The 19,693-nt window shown below is 38.8% G+C and overlaps 1 protein-coding gene across 1 annotated transcript in view; it reads left to right on the top strand.

Annotated features, from left to right (window-relative positions):
- The window catches only part of Sorcs3 (sortilin related VPS10 domain containing receptor 3), a 557,764-nt gene that overhangs the window by 298,350 nt on the left and 239,721 nt on the right, over window positions 1–19,693 (top strand). Inside the window, exon 4 of the mRNA XM_048338300.1 lies at window positions 2,400–2,558. Within this exon, the coding sequence (XP_048194257.1) occupies window positions 2,400–2,558 (159 nt within the window). The remainder of the gene's footprint in view (window positions 1–2,399; window positions 2,559–19,693) is intronic.

The following is a 19,693-nucleotide window of genomic DNA, read 5'->3' as shown; positions in this document are numbered from 1 at the left end:
AGAGTAGTTGAGGCTGGTTTTGAGAGCTTTATTCTTGAGAACCCAGTGTATCTGTGTTCTCCAACTCAGAAAGCACATAGGGGCCTTCTCCATGGCAGCTGGGTAGTTCTCCCTGTCTACCCTCTCCCTTCCAGGTGCCTGGGAGAAGGGGCCTGTTCTGTGTCTCTGAGGAGCCCAGCCAAAGAGCTTTGCCTTGGATTATTCACACACAAATGAAAAAAAAATTGTTATATTGAATCCATTTCTTTAAAATTTGCTGATAACAAATGATGACTTGTTTCAATGAAGCCAAAGCAAATATTTGAGAAAAGAAAAGTAAACTTGTCTTGGAAGCTGGGATGAAAATAAAAGGTAAAAAGGACTATGAATCTTAGCAGCTCGCATGGCTCATTTGGTTTTAAAGTTGACTTTATGAGACTAGTGTATGTTGATCAGGAAAATATTAGCCTGAATGATTGGTGGCAGTATGCTCAGAGATGGAAGAAACCAGAATAGGTAGTAAACTTGCTTGTTCATTCAGTCACTTAGCAAATATTAGGAACTCAAAGAAGTTGAGTTGAGTTGGATAACAAAAATTTAAAGAATTAAACTGCTGTCAAAGATGGTAACAATAGAAAGGGACAGATTTTTGTCAAGCTGTTTAAAGGTTTTCTGATATCAAGAGATTTGGAAGTAATCCATGGTGTGGTTTTATGAAGGAGACTATCAGAACCATATTTCCATAATAAGGGTGATTTCTCTGGCCAAAATATGTAGAATGGGTTGAATGGAATGAGGCTAGTCCAGTGAGATTGGCAAGAGTGTTTTACAGTAATCTAGTAGAGCCATGCTCATGGTTTTTTATTGTTATTGTAAGGGTGATGCACCAAGGGGACACAGTTACATAGTCAGATAATGAGTACATTTCTTTGTGAACAGTGTCACCTCTTCCCTCATTTTCTCCCAGGTTTTCCCTCCAAATCTCCTTCCCCCATAAGTTGTATAGTTCATTTTCATCATCATGTCTAGTGAGTATCAGTGCTGCTTTTTTCACCGTTTGTCCCATCGTGTCTGTCCTCCTCCTTACCCTTCCCCAAACAGGTAAACTTACATACAAGACAATAGGTACAGAAATAAAAAATAGTGACAAAGAAGAACAAAGGGGAAAAAAAGCAAAACATCATAAAACCTCTTGTTTTCATTTCTTGGAGTTCATTTCAACAAACATTATTTTATATGATAACATGCCCCTAGCTATTCAGCCTTTGTGATCCTCTCCTAAGAGACATTCACACAGTCCAATGCTCATGTTTTGACCTAAAGGAATCACCATAGACCTGCGAGATGGAGTTAAACTTGGACCTACTAAGAGGCAAATACCTAGCGCTTACACACAAGAAATGGACTTTAGTGAGTGAAGGCACAAAGTCAAAGGTGAATATAGGACACTTTACTTCACATGGTTGCTTAGTGGAAATACTCACTGAGCCAGGGTACAAAACCAGGCAAAAGGGCTAAGGTATGCTGAGGAACATCTTTTACTGCCGGTGTTTCTGGGAAATCCAAACAGGAGGATCTGCTTAGTTGAGTCTTTGGTCTGAAACTGAGATGGATTCAGATGGGTGATACTCAGAAATTTGTTTTACAAGTTGTCCTCAGGAAGATGGTAATTGAAAACAAACAACCAAAAAAGAAAGGAAAGCAACTGAAAGCATTGAGACAACTTTAGGACTTCATGGGGTAACAGTTTGTTGAGTGAAGCAAGGTCAACATGAAGGGTAGAGGAATGCGCATATTGAAAAGAATATTACTGAGTGTCCAGAAAGGATGTAAAGAAGAATCAGATAACAGAAAAGAGTTTTCACTTGTCCACGTGGCTTGAGGATGACAAATTTGCCACAGTAGTGTTAGTTTAGGGATCTTTGGGGATATGTGCTTTGAAAAATATCTGTGACACTAGAGTCATAAAATCCACTAAAATCAATCAATTCACTAAAAGAGTTCAGAAAGAAAAGAACAAGCAATGTGATTTTGAGAGAATGGTCTTTACTACAATTGTGATAATGTGTGTGTGAGAGAGAGAGAGAGAGAGAGAGTGAGAGAGATTAAAGAGACAAAGATTGATATAAGAATCCCAAACTCAGAGGACCATAATAATACTCTCCTAGAATGTCAAAATGGGCCTCAAAACCAAAGTTTTCCTGTGTATACAGACCGAGATTTATCCTTTATTGTTGCTCAATTCAGTAATGAAGACGAAATCTGCAAAGTGAAGATAGACCAATATTTCAGAAAGAAGCCCAGTTACCCTTTTCAATGCCTATGATATACCAGCATGGATGATTTTATGTTTGTGATTTAATGTCCTGTACTTATTCCATTCTGTTAATTCTATCTCTTCTCCTCTACTCTGTCCTCAGATCATGCTTCTTAGTGATCCTGAGATGGAGAGCAGCATATTGATCAGCTCAGACGAAGGGGCGACCTACCAGAAGTACAGACTTACCTTCTTCATCCAGAGTCTTCTCTTTCATCCCAAGCAGGAAGACTGGGTGCTGGCCTACAGTATGGATCAAAAGGTGAAAAAAACAATAACTGTTTGAGGTCAGCCATGTGGCACCGTGTGAAAAGGACTTGTTTTCTCAACTCAAATTTTGGAGGGAATTCCATGACATTTCACCATTCTAAATAAGTTGGTTTTGTCTGCAGCAGTATACTTCCCTTTGTTACCTTTAAGTATCAAAATATACCGGTGGATATATGTCATTTATTGGTGGCACTTTTTTTTTTAGCATGTCACAGTTTTAAAATAACTTTCTCTAAAATTTTTACTCATTTAGTTTTTTCCCAAATAATTTTGTGAGGTAAGTAGGAGATATTATTATAACTTTACAGTGATTATGTAAGCAAAGAGGTAGGTTCGCTACTGTGCATCAGGTGTGAATGGTATATGACTGTATTCTTAGTACATGGGAGGTAGAGGGAGATAGATGAGTATTTGGTGAACAGCTTAGGATATATATGAAGACTCTATGCAAAAAGAAGGGAGAAGAATGAAAGGAAGAAGGACAAAGGGATGAAAGGAAAGTGAAAGAAAGAAGAAAGCAAGAGAGGAGAGGAGGAGGGAAAGGATAGGAAAGAGGGAGGAGGAAAAGGAAGGAAGGACAAAAAGGATGGAATGAGGAAAGGAAGAGGATAAGGTGTTATTTACGCCATCCAGTGGGAAGTGGCAATGTTTGAATGCATATGGTCTAAGCTATATTTTATTATATCATGATCCCTTGATTTGGTGAAAATTTATTATACTATTGCTCTCGGTTTAGGAATGGAAGGAAAACTCCTTAAAAGTGTGTTTTGTTATATTGTTAAAAATAAATACCTGAAAGGTATCCCAACACAGTTAATGTTCCTAAATCTCTAAATCCATATATGTGGCCTGGACATTGTCTCTTGTGTATTTCAGAAACTGCAGCATACTCCCCAGACAAACCCCTGACCTTTCGCTAGCATTGCTGGATTTCTTCCAGTACTCCTTAATTCTGTCCATTTAGTTGCAAAATCTGAGTCTACACAGTATCTTTGCTACTTCCTTGCTCCTAAGCCACCATTTCTTATTCATCATTGGATTGTATTTTCAAATGTCTAATAAATGGATGAGTTAGTGGATGAATTCACTGAATCGAACCCACTGTACAACCTATACTTAAGTAAAAGGGAATTTACACTGGCCATTTTTGTGTGTTTCCTACCATCACCAGAACTTTAGAACAGATGCCAAGCTACTATGTAATGGTGTGGTAGAATCAATCACTGAAGGGCACAGATAATTACAAGCACTGTCTTGCAGAGAAGTGTCCAACACAATAACCTTGTTTGCAGTAGCTTCTCTCTACTCTCTTAGATTTGAAAACAGTATATATTTGTGAATGATTGTGGTTGTAAGTTTGTCTGCATGTATGTGTGATATAAGCACCCTTAAACAATAATTTCAACATAACCTTTCTATTTCTCATTAACAGACCCTCATGGTGGGCGCCAGGTGCTTATGCAATCCCCTTAGGACAGCAGCATGACATTTGCAGAGCAAAGACCATTGCAAATACATTTCTTTCATGGCATCAAGTGGATACTGTATGAGACTTAGCCAAATGTCAGATAGTCTGTGAGTTTAGATACTTAGTGTAAACAGGGATTTTGAAGCTATATTGAAAAAAGGTAAAATTATTTCAATGTTGTTAGATGGTTGGATGATAATTTATTTATAGGAAGCTCAAACATTTAAACCATATTTCCACAAAGACAAGCTGACAAGACACAGAGTTGAAACGAACAGGCTGGACACCAGTGGCTTATACCTATAACCTTTGCTACTTAGGATGCAGAGATTTAGGATAATTGTAGTTCAAGGCCAGCCCTGGCAAAATGTCCACAAGGCTCCATCTCAACTAGCAGTTGATTGTGAGGGAACACACCTATCTTTCCATCTATGTGGGAGGTTCAAATCAGGAGGCTTGCAGTTTCAGGCCAATCTCGACCCAAAGCAAGACCTTATCCCATCTCAAAAATAACCACAACTAAATGTGATTTGAGGGGTAGAGCATCTACCTAGCAAGTCAATACTGCCACAAGTTCAATACACACACACACACACACACACACACGCATGCACACACACACAGGTTAATAAAAATAAACCAAATTGAATATATCTCTTGTGTACCTAAGGGGTATCTTGTTCTTACATTTCCATAGCACTGAGGACTTCTGGGGCGGTGTGCTCACAAAGTACCACGTGGATATAATGTCATCAAAATCCTTTCAGACTTGTAAAAATATTTGGAAATGTGGCTGTGGGTATTGATGGATTTTCCTAATCGCACCACATATCTCCAGATATATTATTCCTTAGGTATTCTTTCTTGTTGACATCTTTTGCTAGATGTAGCTGAATGTTCTTTAGACCCATAAAGATTCTAGCCAGTACCTGGTCATCCTTCTTTTAAATAGATGGTATGAGAAGGGAGATTAGGCCCTTGGCAACATGTGCAGAGATGGTATAAAGCACCTATCCTCAGTCATCCAAGCTGTAGGGGATTTTTTTTCTTTATTTGGGAGAAATCTGATGGTTTAAAGCCAAGGAGAATGATGGTATGCAAGAGTAAATGAAGATACAAGTATAGTTAAGATGAATACGCAAACATTATTTCAGACTACAGCCCCCTCTGATGTGCATGTGTGGAGGTAGCTGTTTTCTTCTGGAGAAATTGAAAAGTGTTGGCTTTAAGGTAACAGCAGCATCAAAGAGTGATGTTTTCAGTGAGGAGTGAATCGATGCTTCCATTATTGTGCCTTTGATGAAATGCACTAGCAATTTCTTTAGAATCGGCAAGGCTATCTCGTTACGTTGTATGTATTACAAAAGGCCTAATTGAATGATATTTTAAAGGGAGGATATCCAGTTACTTTACTTTTTTCCAATTGCAACTGCAGAGCTGCAAAAGACTTGTCAGTAGATCTCATTTGGAAAAGGCACTACTAAACAAAAAGCTCAGGAAACACTTTCTGATTAAGTCATAATTGCACCTGGAAACTGAGGGAAGCGTGTAGGTATTCTGTTGGTGGAGACGGTGGGTGATGGGTTGTTAGTTAATTGAAAATATGGCTGGTACTAGTGAGGGCTGGTTTCTAAAACTGCAAAGGTCTGAGGGCAACTGGACCTTCTACTTTAACCTGAAGAATGGCATTGCCTCTATACTCCTGAGGCATTCCCAGTTTCGAAAGTTCTTTTTGTTTCCTGACCAGTTAGACATGGGCTTTCGACCAATTCCTTCCCTTCTAAACATCTTGAGCCATCAAATCTTTTTTTTTTTGGCCAGTCCTGGGGCTTGGACTAAGGGTCTGAGCACTGTCCCTGGCTTCTTTATGCTCAAGGCTAGCACTCTGCCGCTTGAGCCACAGCGCCACTTCTGGCCATTTTCTGTATATGTGGTGCTGGGGAATTGAACCCAGGGCCTCATGTATACGAGGCAAGCGCTTTTGCCACTAGGCCATATCCCCAGCCCGAGTCATCAAATCTTGTGTCAGCTCCTGCTCACAGATTTTCTTGCCGTCTTGCCTTTGAATATGAAAGGACTCAGTACTTAGTCATCATGAGAGACTTATTCTTGGATATAGGAATCTTTGGAGATGTTTGATAAGAATCTTTGAGGTTTTTAATTTTTTTAATTCAGTGGAAGTAATAGGTCATGGTTGGACAAAATGAAAAACTTTTTCTCCCCTCTTCTTCAACCAAATCTCTCAAACTTGTTTCTTCTGAGGGCCATGGGGCATTGATCAGTTATTCAAGAGACTGCATTCTGTGTTTACATTGGCCTATTTCCTCACTGATGAAAAACAGCACACACTATGATATTTTCAAATGAGCTAGAGGGCTCAATAATCTTTTTTTTTTTTTTTTTTTTTTTTTTTTTTTTGGCCAGTCCTGGGCCTTGGACTCAGGGCCTGAGCACTGTCCCTGGCTTCTTCCCACTCAAGGCTACCACTCTGCCACTTGAGCCACAGCGCCGCTTCTGGCCATTTTCTGTATATGTGGTGTTGGGGAATCAAACCTAGGGCCTCGTGTATCCGAGGCAGGCACTCTTGCCACTAGGCTATATCCCCAGCCCTCAATAATCTTATTAAAACAGAATTTTCAAGAGATTGTGAGATAGGATTTTGAAGACAAGGAAAGCCTAGTCTGAGATAGCTGTTGTTCTCATTTCTGTAGGAAGCTGAACATTTATATATTCCTGATTTTGATGAGGGAGTCAGCGTAGTTTCTTAAAAATGGGTCCATGCTCCTGTGTTCACAGATGAATACATTCTGACACAGGGGCTTGCAAAGTGAAATTTCAAAGCATCTACTATTACTTCCCTGCTTGGCAAAATGAAAGTTTAACAAATATAGCTGGTTTGGGAGGTCACAGATGAAGAATCCGATAGAATTTCAAACTGCATTGTTTGTATGCACCTTTGAATAGGGTGGCTGAGTCTTGCCAATAATTTCAATGTTAAAAAAAAACACAAAAAAAACCCTACTCTTTATTTCAGTTAAAACATTAGCCTACATAATGAAGAGTTGATGTTATGGTAGTGGGTGGGGACCAGGCAGCTAAGGTTTTTGTTTGTTTATTCTTTTAATTCGATGTTGTTTTTAATTGCTGTGTAATTATACATGCTTATGAGGTAGGGTATGATGTTTTGATACATGTATACATTGTGTAGTGATTACATCAAAGTAATTAGCATATTCTTCACTTCCAGCATTTATTATTACCATTTTTTCGTGAACTGAATGTTTTTGTTGCTGATCTATATGACCAGCCATGTTCAATAGAGGTCAACAGTTGGGTCAGAAGTAGATGAAGTTTTAGACCCAGTGACTGGCCCTATGGGGCCCAGTACAGCAGGGTTGGTATTCTAATGCAGGCTTTGCTTGCTGACTGGACCATATCTGAGGTTTCTACATCATGAGCAGAGTCCTGGTGAATTACTGTGTATCTGTGTTGTACAGGGCCTCCGCAATGGAAAGGGAATTCAACTTGTGCTTCTGTAATGGTGGCTACAAATGAATCTTGTGCCTTTCATTTGTATTCTCATCCTAAACCCTCAGATTAAAAGTGTAATTGTATTCAGATCCTTCCGGATTAGTAGGTGATGATAACTTTCTCTGTAGCGATTGGCAGAAACAGGCTTTGTGTCTCCCCATCTGGTGGGGATAAAGCTGTTGGGGATTAACTAGGGATGATTGTGCTTTTGAGCTTGTCATCTATGGACTAGAAATAGACTGAAGGGCACTTTTATTTAAAGAAAAACATTACAATTTTATTAGGTCTTCCTTCATTCTTATAAAATATAAAAACATTTGTGTATCATTTAAGGGAAAGAAAAATCCATAGCCTCATTCACCTATGATAAGTGCCAGTGTCATTACAGGTGTATCATCATTACAGGTATACCATGGGATGTGCCATCTCCATCACCATAGTAACAGCAGAGGGAGGAGCCATTCCTTAGTGGGTGGAGGGCATAAATCCAAAATGTCTTGGGATACTCCAAGGTTGCTATGCTCTATCTAAGTTCTGAATGACAACACTGTTTTTTTTTGTCAACTATTGACTTGAACTCAAGGATGGTAGTGCAGCAAAGCTCTCCATTTATATCAGTAGTGTTCACAAGAACATTATTAACTGAGATAAGACAAGCCTATAATCTTTAGCTAAGGAGGATCATGGAGGATCATGGTTCCAAGCCTGCCTAGGAAGAAATTTCTGTAAAATTCCATCTCCAAGAATAACCAGCAAGAAGTAGGGCTTGCAGGCATGACACAGTAATACAGCATCTGTCTAGAGAACACAAGGTCCTAAGTTCAAACCCAAGTATTGTCCTCTTCCCCAAAAATAAAAATAACAAAGAACATCATTAACTCAGAAGAACAAGCATACAGACCCTGCTTGTTTTTCTTATATTGAACTTCAGGTTGGCTGATTGACTCCTCTGCCTTTTAGGTGTTATGAACCTGACATATATCCTTGAGGGGAAAATATAATTACTGGAATATGCAGCATATGATTGCTCTAGGAAGGAAACTCAGGTAGGCAGCAATAACTTTCCCAAAGCAATTATGAACTCATGGTACAAAGTCAGTTAGGGATGACAGGTCCCTAGAGCTGAAGGTGGATCAGGAAGTGGCTTTCCTTGTGATCTCCCACCTGCTTCTTGTATGCATTGACCTTTTCTGTGGGTGTGCACCATGATCTTGTGCTCACATGGTTCCCCTAAGTCCCTACAACCAGACCCCAGGTTTCTATTTATCTAGTTGGTCAGAAATGATCCTAGTTCCTTCCTTTGCAAGCCTCGGTTGTCTTTTACTCTCTCTCCTTTCTCTTTGCATTTTGACCACTTACTCTAGGGTGCCAGTACCTGGACATTTAAAGCCAAGGTCCTACTTTTAAAGTCAAATTGTAATCTGCATGAAGGTATGTATAATGAGCTGGGTGAATTTTCATAAACTGAATACACCCACAAAAAGTTGATCAAGAAAGACAACTAAATCCCAAAATACCTTGTGCGTCTCCTTTTGCGACCATCTCCTTGTTGGGGCCAATGTGAATCAAGGTCATTTCTAAATTCATGCTGGTGATTTTCAGCTAGCTAAAGTAGTGAGAAAATAGACAAAAGACTAATTCCTCTGAAAAAAGGTGAATAGGTGGCCAATAGGCAAATGATAGAAAAGAAGAAATGTTTTGAATGAGCAACATTTGACATTAAAAAATTAGACCAAACTAAATGCAAGAATTTATTAACATCAACTCAGCTCAGCTAATCTAGCAAATTCATTGCCAGTTGAGGTAATAATTCAGTGGTGGAACATTTGTCTAGTATAAACCAAGTCTTAGGTTTGTTCCACAGCACAAAACAATAACAACAAAACAGAGAAACAAAAAAATCTCATAGAGAAGTATTCAAAATTGATTTTTGGAAGTTAAGTACAAGTTTCACTAAAAAAAAGTATAGTTTTTTGGACCAAACACAGTGATATATGCCTACATTTCTAGCGATTCAAGAGACTGAAACAGGAGGATCAGGAATTTAAGGCCAGTCAGACTACATAGTGAAACAGGATCAAATAAAAAGTAAAACTAATGCTTTCTTAATCAGTCTTAGACAAGTTGTGATGAAACTCACATTCTGAAATAGCATACATGGGTCTGCAAGTGAGTTTTCCTCCCTGGGACCTATCTTGACAGTATGTCACCTGACATACCTATCTTTATACTTTGGTTCAGTGATTTGGTTACTTCACTTCTGAGACTGGAGTCATACTTGAAGCTCCAGGAATAATGATGCTAATGAAAGTCACTTATGATGTAAAAAAATAAACCAGGGTGGAAACTCCCTGAATGCCCCGTGTGAAGAAATATTGCGTATGCATTTGCTGGGATATTAAATACCTTTAAAATACTGGCCATCATGGGCTAGGAGTATGCTTAGTGGTAGAATGTTTGCCTAGCACGCACAAATCTCTGGGTTTGAATCCTCAGCACCACATAAACAGGAAAAAAAAAGCCATAAGTGGTGCTATGGCTCAAGAGGTAGTGTGCTAGCCTTGAGCAAAAAGAAGCCAGGGATAGTGCCCTGGCCCTGACACCAAGCCCCAGGACTGACCAAGAAAAATAGTGGTCATGATGATCCCTTAGCAACATAGATACATACCAATGCTTATTAAACTACATACATGTTCCATATTGCATAAATAAACCATCCACAAATAGTATATATTAAATAAGATAATTAGTTTTGAATAGACATATGTAAAATATGAGGGAAAGGAAGGGTATAAGGAAAGCAGAGTAATTTTTTAAATGAAAGGAAATATTCCCAAATATTATTTGGGATTGTTAGAGTGATAGAATTATATTTGTAGGATTTTTTGCCCTGATGTTTGCTTCCCAAATTTTCTGATTTCAGAAAGTTGCTTTTCTAATTTAAAATGTAATCTACTATGGGTAGATTTTATTCATCATAAATATATGGCACTGGTCTTAAAAAAGTTTTCAGGTGTGAACAGAGTTTATTTAGGTAAAATCATTTGAAATCATTATCTAAATCCCTTTTCAGGTGACAATATGTTATAGAGGTAAATTTTTCTGAAGTAGGAATGAATATACAGAGCCTGAGGCTTATTTTTCTCTAGTTTTGTTGGTTACTGTGGTCCCTTCAGCGAAACTATAGGAATTATGTTTTTCTCCTAACAAAAAGTATATTCTTGTTAGATATAACCTCAATCTATATTATTTACAGTTCAGCTATAGATATAGTTTTTTATTATTTAGAAAGCACCCACTATAGACAGATGTTAAGGAAGTGATTTATTCTGGTAGTTTTTCAGTTGAATTTTCTAGCTGTATCCTCAAATTGAATTAGTATTTGCTTATTTGATTTGACAGCTGTAATGGAAACAAGAACTGCTACAGTCGAGAGGTACAGACATATGCAGTGAGCTGAGGCTTGCTCTTCATAACTCCGGAATGCCCCATCTTACATTTCTCAGAATGGGCCGAGTTGGGCCCTCCTTAGAAATGGAGATGTGTCCTTGAGAACCTTCGGTCTTTTGAGCACTAGCAAGAGCTTTTATGTACATTATTATACTCAACTCTCCTAGGGATCTGCATGGTGGAAATGATTATTTTCAAGTCATAGATGAGCATATGACTCTTGAAGATGATGCTAACTTGTTCAAGGTCACATAACCAGTGACAGGAGGCTTGACCTGCTCTCTGCTTTCTCTCCCACTCATCTGGCTGTGCCACAATCAGCACACTTCCATCTACCCAAGAGACTGGCAGCATGTCAGTCACATGGTAGACCTTTGTAGGAGCTACTTTTCTCTGAACCCTTCACCCCATTGAACAGAGCAATGGAAAGATAAAATCAACCATGCCCTGACCAAGCCTTCACAGAATCTAATAGTCTTCTGCCTTATCTGATGGCATTTCCTGGAGTGGAGATTTCAAATTACTGAGTGATGACAAGACAGGACTCCGATATTGTATAGTAACTCAACAATAACAAGGGAGTGGTCTTTTACTTTGAGGAGGTGAATTGACATGTCTAGTTTGAGTCACTGCCCAACTGATTTATTCAAATCTTTGTATTAATGAATAGATTAGATTGGAAATATTTGTCATTGAGATAGGTAGTACTAGGATCTGAAGTTTTTTTTTTTTAAAGAAAACTTATGGAGACAACATCTTTAATATGGTAATGAAGATAGAAGTTGAAATCATTTAACTTCATTTACAAATCATGAATATGCATTATGCTTTAAATGAAAAAAAGGGACTAAAACAGATATCGTGTTTGTTCAATTTGCTAAAGAGAAGACAATTTGTCAAGATTTTTCCCCCAAACCCAAGCAAAATGCAAATGTAGGAAAATCAGACCCCCATGTTAATTTCATGGCATGATGAATATTTTTATAATCCTAATTAGTACCAGTCATTTAGTCTAGCAATTTCCCCCAATCTAGCCAATTTGAAATTAAAATAGATGCCTTGATTACAAAACTCATTAGCAAAGAAGCACCCTTCTCACTAACCAGTTCATTTAAAATGCACAGACTGAATGAAGTGTGGAACACTAGTGTTGTCAATTGGCGTAAGTGAAGTAAGTCTTAATTGGAAACATTGTGAAGTATTTGTATTGCTGCATGTTTCATAGCAGTATAATATATCATTCATTAAATGTAACAAAAGATACTTTTAAATGGCTTAATTAAGCAAGGTCTGTGCTCTTGGTAATTTTTATGAAGTCAAATGTCACAATTGTTTGCATTTGAAGTAGTGATAGGTATTAATGTCAGGAAGACAAAGTCTGACTCTGCATGGATCACTCTGATTATGCGAAGAATGGCAGGCTTAATGTGAGAGGTGAGATGAAATTATAGAACATTGACTTCGTATTTAAAGTACCAGCATGCTCATGAACGTTGGGTTTACAACTGCTTGACTGACAGCTGGGAATGGAGAGGCCAGGCCAGTCACAGGAGAAGGACTGAAATGGAAGGAGAACGGAGGAGTCAGGATTTCTTTCATGTCATTCACTTTTAATCAAGGGAGGAAGTAGTACAGGAACTCACCCACTATATTGTCACTCACTCAAAAGAGTGGCAGAGATGTTTGTTAGAGCAGGCTGTTTTCTCTGAGAAAAATGTGGCGACAATGGAAAAGGGAGGAAATGGGCCCCAGACCAGGGAAAATGCTGTTACTTGGGACTCCATAGACGTCATGAACTGGGAGCAGATATCAAAGGGGCTGAGGTCTGATGGTCAGTAGAGGATACAGAATAGGTTGCAATCCTGGCTGTTCTGTGGATATCAGATAGAAGACAATGTCCCAGTGATGTTTATTCTCTGTGGACTCCAGATGTCAGTTGGTGCCTGCTATTTTTGGATTATTTCAGCCCCTTATCAACAAGGAGGAAAAACTCAGCCATGCCACTGATTTCCATAAGGGGCCTAATTTTAGTAGATAGCTGTGATATCAGGCCTATATCCATTTGGTATTTTCCCTGAGTCTTCTGTCTGCCAGTAATTGCCAGTCTTTGCTTAAGGGCTTTCCCCTCAGCCACTGAATGCTGTTCAACTGCTGTATAACGAGTTATAAAAATGCCAGGGACTTAATATTTTGGAGGAATCTCCAGCCAGTGCCCAACCACGTTTTGTGTGTTGATCCCACAACTCCCTCACTGTCACATGTGATAACTTTGAAATCATGCAGGCTACACAACACAGAATACCCAGGCCAGAGAGACCACAGGCAAGAAACTATTTTGTTGATTATGGTGGTGGATGGGGCTTGCATTCAGGGCTTGGGTGCTGTCTCTGAACTGTTTTGCTCAGGGCTAGTACCCTTACTGCTTTGAGCCATAGTCTTATTGCAGTTTACTTTTAGGTGGTTAATTAGAGATAAGAGTCTCATGAACTTTCCTGCCTGTGCTGGCTTTGAACTATGACCATCAGATCTTAGTCTCCAGAGTAGCTAGGATGACAGGCCTGAGGCACTAGCATGGGCTGGGAAGAATTTTAATAGAATAGAATCTCAAAGGGGGAAAAATTTCTGAGAATTATGGCTATTTGCTTATAGAAACTAGATTTGTTTCCATTTGGGCATTTTATTTTGCTCTACATTTGAAAATGTTGTTTTGTCATGCATTTGTCATAAGTCATGGAGAAAATCTGGTTGACCTCAATCTGTTGTTCTGGGTCTTCTTAAAATATGCCATTGCTGTCCTTTACCTGGCAGGATAAAATGAAACCCTTCCACTCAGCATGCAGAACACTGTAGCTTGAATCCTATTTAACATTCTACCTCCTCTTGCCAATCAGTCTTTCATTCATCCAGCAGGGAATGTGTGTTTTCCTCTGGGACTCCTTTCTCTCTGTCTAGCTAGTCCTATTTCCTTTTCACCTTTTTATTTTTTTGTCAGTCCTGAGGCTTGAACTCAGAGCCAGGGCATTGCCCTTGAGCCTCTTGGTGCTCAAGGCTAGTGCTCTACCACTTGAGCCACAGCCCCACTTCCTACTTGTCAAAACTCAAAGTAAATTTGACTTTTTTGGAGAAAGCTTCCTGAAGACTTCTTTTTAATCTATGAGACCATCATTAACTTTATCTAAGTTTTAAATAAAAATCTAGAAAGTAGCTATTTTCCTTGCAATGTACTTGAAAACTCATCTCATGATTTTCATTGGATATGGAATATGAATTTTTCTATAGGCTTGTGTGTTGAAATTTTGGTTCTTAGCTTGTAATGGTATTTTGAGATGTGTTGCACAGTTTAAGAGGTGATGTCTAGCCAGAAAAAGTTAACCCCTGTGGATAGCCATGGAAATATATACCTTGTCCTTGGTCCCTTCCAGATTCTCTCTTGTTTCTGCTTTCTGGCTCGCGCTGTCATCCCTTGCTCTTCACCAGGAGATTCTGGCTCACCACAGACCAGAACACCAACTCCATGGTCAGTGGACTAAAATCTTTGAAGCTGTCATCCATAAAGAAAGCTTTCCTCACTTCAAGTCATTTCTCTCAGGCAGTTGTCACATGGATGAACGTCACATACCTTCATTTTAAATGCATTGGAAGTATATTAGAATACACAAATTCTTAATATTTAGGATATAAAAAAATCTCCAATTTTCCCTGGGCCAGAGATAAAAGTAGGAATTGTGGGGTTGAAATTGTACAAAGATTTGAAAACAGAATCAGACTTTTCGAATTGCCTAGAAATCACAAGAGAGGAGTCTCTGCTAACCTAGACCATGACCCTACCCAAAAGGCTGCCATTAATCACAGAGTCTGCTTGCCTGAGGCCAAGGGCTGAGCCTGTCACACATTTCTTTCCTGACAAAGAAGGTACTTGTTTCTCAAAGGCACTGGGTGGTAGAGGGAAGGCTCTGGTGGGCACTGTTGCCCAGGGGTACTACAGAGGGAAAAATCCTCTTTGGGTAGCTGTTTCCTTTTATCTGCTTTTCTGACATTTAGCCCTTTTGTTTCCCTGGACTGTTGAGTGCCAGAGGCAGTATCCAGTCAGAGCTAACCAAGTTATTGAAACAGGCTTTTTAAAATGGAGACTTTTTAATTTGAAGTACTTGATAGCAATACCAGGGTTGTAATCTAGAAGCTCTGTAATAAGCAGCTTAGGGAATGAGTGAGGAGAAAGATGTATTAACTTTTATGTCTTCAAATCTGTTGTGATGGTGTTTTCATAATTAAGATGCTGAAAGGTGGCAAGAAATTCACCTGCACACCATCTATCTTGATCTCCTGAACCCTTTAACCCTAGAGGACCAGATCCCCTAGGGTTAGGCTTTTAGATTTCACCAGTTAATCATGCTTGCCCTTAGGTTAATATAACCTCTTTTTCTTTTTATGATGTTGAAAAAGTCAGTCTAATGACCAGCTGAAAACTGATATTTCATTTAATCTCCATTATGGATACCACAACTTAATCATGAAAATTAGCTGAAAATTATGCCACATTACTTGCCTTTTTCCCCCCTCCAAAATCACATACTTCTTCATACCAGATCTTAACAAATCTTAAGCACTTGTGTTAAAAATAAAACCAAATATTGGTAAAGTGAATAGGAAGTGAAGAAGCAGGGAAAATGGAAACCATTTTTTAATTTTTGGTGCAGGTCATGGAGAGTACAGAACACTTGCCCTTGGTGCATCGCTCAGTAATTGACTATGTACTTAACATACATCTAGTCCTGGGAGTTCAAACTTTAGCACTAATACAAGCAAATAGCCCCCTCAAAAGGAAGAAAGGATGGAGGGAAGGAAGGAAGGAAGGAAGGAAGGAAGGAAGGAAGGAAGGAAGGAAGGAAGGAAGGAAGGAAGGAAGGAAGAAGGAAGGAAGGAAGGAAGGAAGGAGAAGGTGAAGGAAATAAAACTTAGCCTTTGTTACCTAACTTTCAAGTCAGGTATACAAAGCCTTACTGTTTGGTTACCTTATTGAGCATTTACTAATATATTTTTTCATTGTTTGTGCAAATGCCACAGCTATGTAACAAGACTGGTTTCTTCATGCCAGAGTCTAATCTTGCATTCTTCACATTTTAACTGAAAACTTGATAAATTGAAATAATTATACACACTGCTTATGTTGACACAATGTTAAGTTGATGAGAAGTTACTAGTTTTTAATCACCCAATTTGACTGAGGTCATCAGCAGAGATGGGTTTTTAAGATCTATATGCAGAAGGAGAGAGGGAGTGGGCTTGTGTTTAATTAAATATTTTATTTCCTGATTCTTCTTTCCAAAGATGTGGTTAGCCTGGTGTTTCCTGGCATGACTTCTTTGACCTGCTTCATTTTCTTTCTGCACAACGAAAGTAACCACAGGGAAGCTAACAGGACCATTGTGTGGATCCAATGAGAAAAGTATACAGGTGTGCTAAGTTCATTTACTTTGGGAGACCCATTCTCAGCACAAGCTTGCTTTGTCAAATTTTGCTGTCAGACCTCACAGCTGAGTAGATGACAATGATTTTTATATGATTTAGCAACTGAGTTAGCTGAGCTGACTCAAATTTTTTTTCTTCCTTCAGGACAGTTTTTTAAATCTTTTTTTTTCTACTTAAATTTTTAACCTTTAACCTTCATAAAACTTTGGGAAATGCTTCATCTTGACTAAAATCATCTGCTAAGATATTTTGACCCATTGGTTTTCCTTTATTAAAATTTTCAGATTCCTTTATTTCTTTTTTAATTAATTAATTTATTTATTGTTTGAGTGATATACAGAGGGCTTACAGTTTCATACGTAAGGCAGTGAGTACATTTCTTTTTTTTTTTCTTATTTATTGTCAAAGTAATGTACAGAGAGGTTACAGTTTCATATGTTAGGCCTTGGGTACATTTCTTGTACTGTTTGTTACCTCCTCCCTCATTCTCCCCTCCCCTCTCCCCTTTTCCCTCTCCCCCCATGAGTTGTTCAGTTGGTTTACACCAAAAGGTTTTGCAAGTATTGCTTTTGTAGTCGTTTGTCTTTTGATCCCTTGTCTCTCGATTTTGATATTCCCTTTCACTTCCCTAGTTCTAATACCAGTATATACAGTTTCCAATGTACTCAGATAAGATACAATGATAGTGCGGGTACAACCACAGGAAGGGGATACAAGAGGATCATCAACAATAGAAGCTATGGTTTCACATGGCATGTTCTCCCACCTTCCCCCTCCACAGTTCCTACCCCACCCCAGCTGTACAGTTGGTTTACAGCATATTGTCTTTTAAGTATTGCTGTTGCATAGACAATTGTTTTTCTGAAGGATATACAGAGGGATTATAGTTGCATAGGTCAGGTATTGAGTACATTTTTCTAAAGTGTTATCACCTTCTTGTCTTTCTCCCAATTGTGTTCTTCCTGACTCCTCTGCCCTGCAAGTTGTATAGTTAATTTCTAACATAGTGTTTTGTAAATATCACTTGAGACTTAGTTCACCCTTTGTCCTACTGTCTCTGTGATTCCACTTCCCCTCCCCGAATCATATAAACTAATCTACAAGACAAAAGGTACAGAAATCAAAAGCAGTGACAAAAGAGGAAAAACGGAAAAAACACACCCACAAACAGTAAAATTAAAAAATCTCTTGTTTCCATCATTTTATATGCATCATTTTATATGATCATATACACATAGCTGCTGAGCCCTTGTGATTCTCTCCTAATAATATTCTCCTTTGGTCTCACTTTGTGAATGTTTAGAATCCTCTTTAATTTATCATGTCCAAGCATATTTTTGTTTATCTTTTACTATCCATTAGGTTTACTTGTAGAATTATAGGCACACTCTTAATTCTTACAAAAGAGGGAAACCATGCAACCTATGCTTCTTTGGGTCTGGCTTTGCTTAATATGATTTTACCAAGTCCATTGGTTTTCTTACTGCCTCCTTGTTTAGACTTGAACATGAAAGGCTGCAGGCCTCAAAGAAATCTATGTGGGTAATAGTTGGTTAATAGGACTGTATATTACTCAGGACAATGACCTGGCGGAGCTTCATCAGCTCCTTGATCAACACGGAGTGTGGATGTCTCAACTCATTAAATGAGAAGCTGGGATTCATCTCCATTTACAATTTGTGAGGGCCCATGTTCTATAATTATCAAGTCGAAGACAGCAATATTCAGATTATTTGTGGCAGGGAGAGATAAACAGAGGGAGAAGGTAGGGCAATGTGTGGGTGTGGATATTTGTAGCATTCCGGTGGTGCCAGTAACACTTAATGGTATTTGTTTGAATTCTTTATGGGTACACACACACACACACACACACACACACACACACACTTCATGAACACACGCAACTTACTGGGTATTGTGTTAAGCTCTTCAGATGTCGTGTCTCTGAGTCTTTGAAAAGGAACTATTCCAATTCTAAGGATAAGGAACTTGGAGTTTTTAAGCATCTTATTGACCTAAGTCACTAGAACTTGGAATTTTTAAATATCTTAGTGACCTAAGTCACTAGAACTGAGAATTGAGATGTACAGGCTTGTCTGACTCAATAGCAGAGGATCTTACCTCTTCAAATCCCAGCATGCCATCAGTTTCGGGAAGCTCTTAAAATTTCCCTGGACACACAGTGGAAATAGATTAACAGTATCAAAATGAGACAGCACTGTGCTCCAAGTCTCTTCTGGCAATAAACTGTGTGCCAAAGAGGGGACCATATGATGGGTTATGAAAGAGTTTAGGAGCTTCTAACTTTAGCTCTCATCAGAGAAGATAAGGTTCAAGGGCAAGGGAGTCATGTGCTTCAGAATAAAGGAAGCATTTCTCAACCTAGGTGGAGGCAACGGGTCCATTTCTTTCTTTATTCTTTTTTTTTTCTTACAACTATGATGGGTTTACTTTAACAAGAAAGCCTTTTCTTTTTGATGACATACTTGTAAAAGTAATAACATTAGAATGATAAGGATGAAGGAAAATATCCTTTAGAGTGACACAAAGTACCAACCTGCCCTATGGCAGGTATTCATTGAGTTAGGGTGTAATGATGACGAAATGAAGAAGTTAAAAGGCAAGTGGTCAGTGCTGTAACCTCCAGTCACATGTGCCTGCAGATTACATTCTATGAATTGCAATTTAAAAAATAATTGGATTTCAGTCCTCAGCACTGCTAGCTACCATTACATGTGCTTGGTAGCCACAGGACCAGCTGGTTGCTGGTTTCTGCCCTACTGAATAGCAAAGACATAGAGAACTCTTCCATCATTGCAGAGAGTTCTGCTGGACAGTGACATACCAGAAAGGCTGCCTTAGAGTCTGTCTCTGTCCCTTAGCAGCTTTGAATTTCTGAATGCTTGAGCTGGTTCTTTATTTTTTTCTAACAAAGACTTTATCGGCATTAGGAATATCTTTTTTTTTTTTTTTTTGGTCAATCCTTGGGGATTGAATTCTGGACCTGGGCATTGTCCCTGAGCTCTTCAGCTCAAGGCTAGTGCTCTACCACTTCATTCACAGCCCCACTTCCAGTTTTCTGGTGGTTTATTGGAGATAAGAGTCTCAGGGACTTTCCTGCTGGATTGGCTTTGAGCTGCAATCCTCAGATCTCAGCCTCCTGAGTAGCTAGGATTATAAGCATGAGCCACCAGCGCTCACCTAGGAAT

This window comes from Perognathus longimembris, chromosome 2 (genome assembly GCF_023159225.1).
Source record: "Perognathus longimembris pacificus isolate PPM17 chromosome 2, ASM2315922v1, whole genome shotgun sequence".
Taxonomy (NCBI): Eukaryota; Metazoa; Chordata; class Mammalia; order Rodentia; family Heteromyidae; genus Perognathus; species Perognathus longimembris.
The sequence above is the reverse complement of the archived record's forward strand: the minus strand, read 5'-3'. Positions and strand labels throughout refer to the sequence as shown.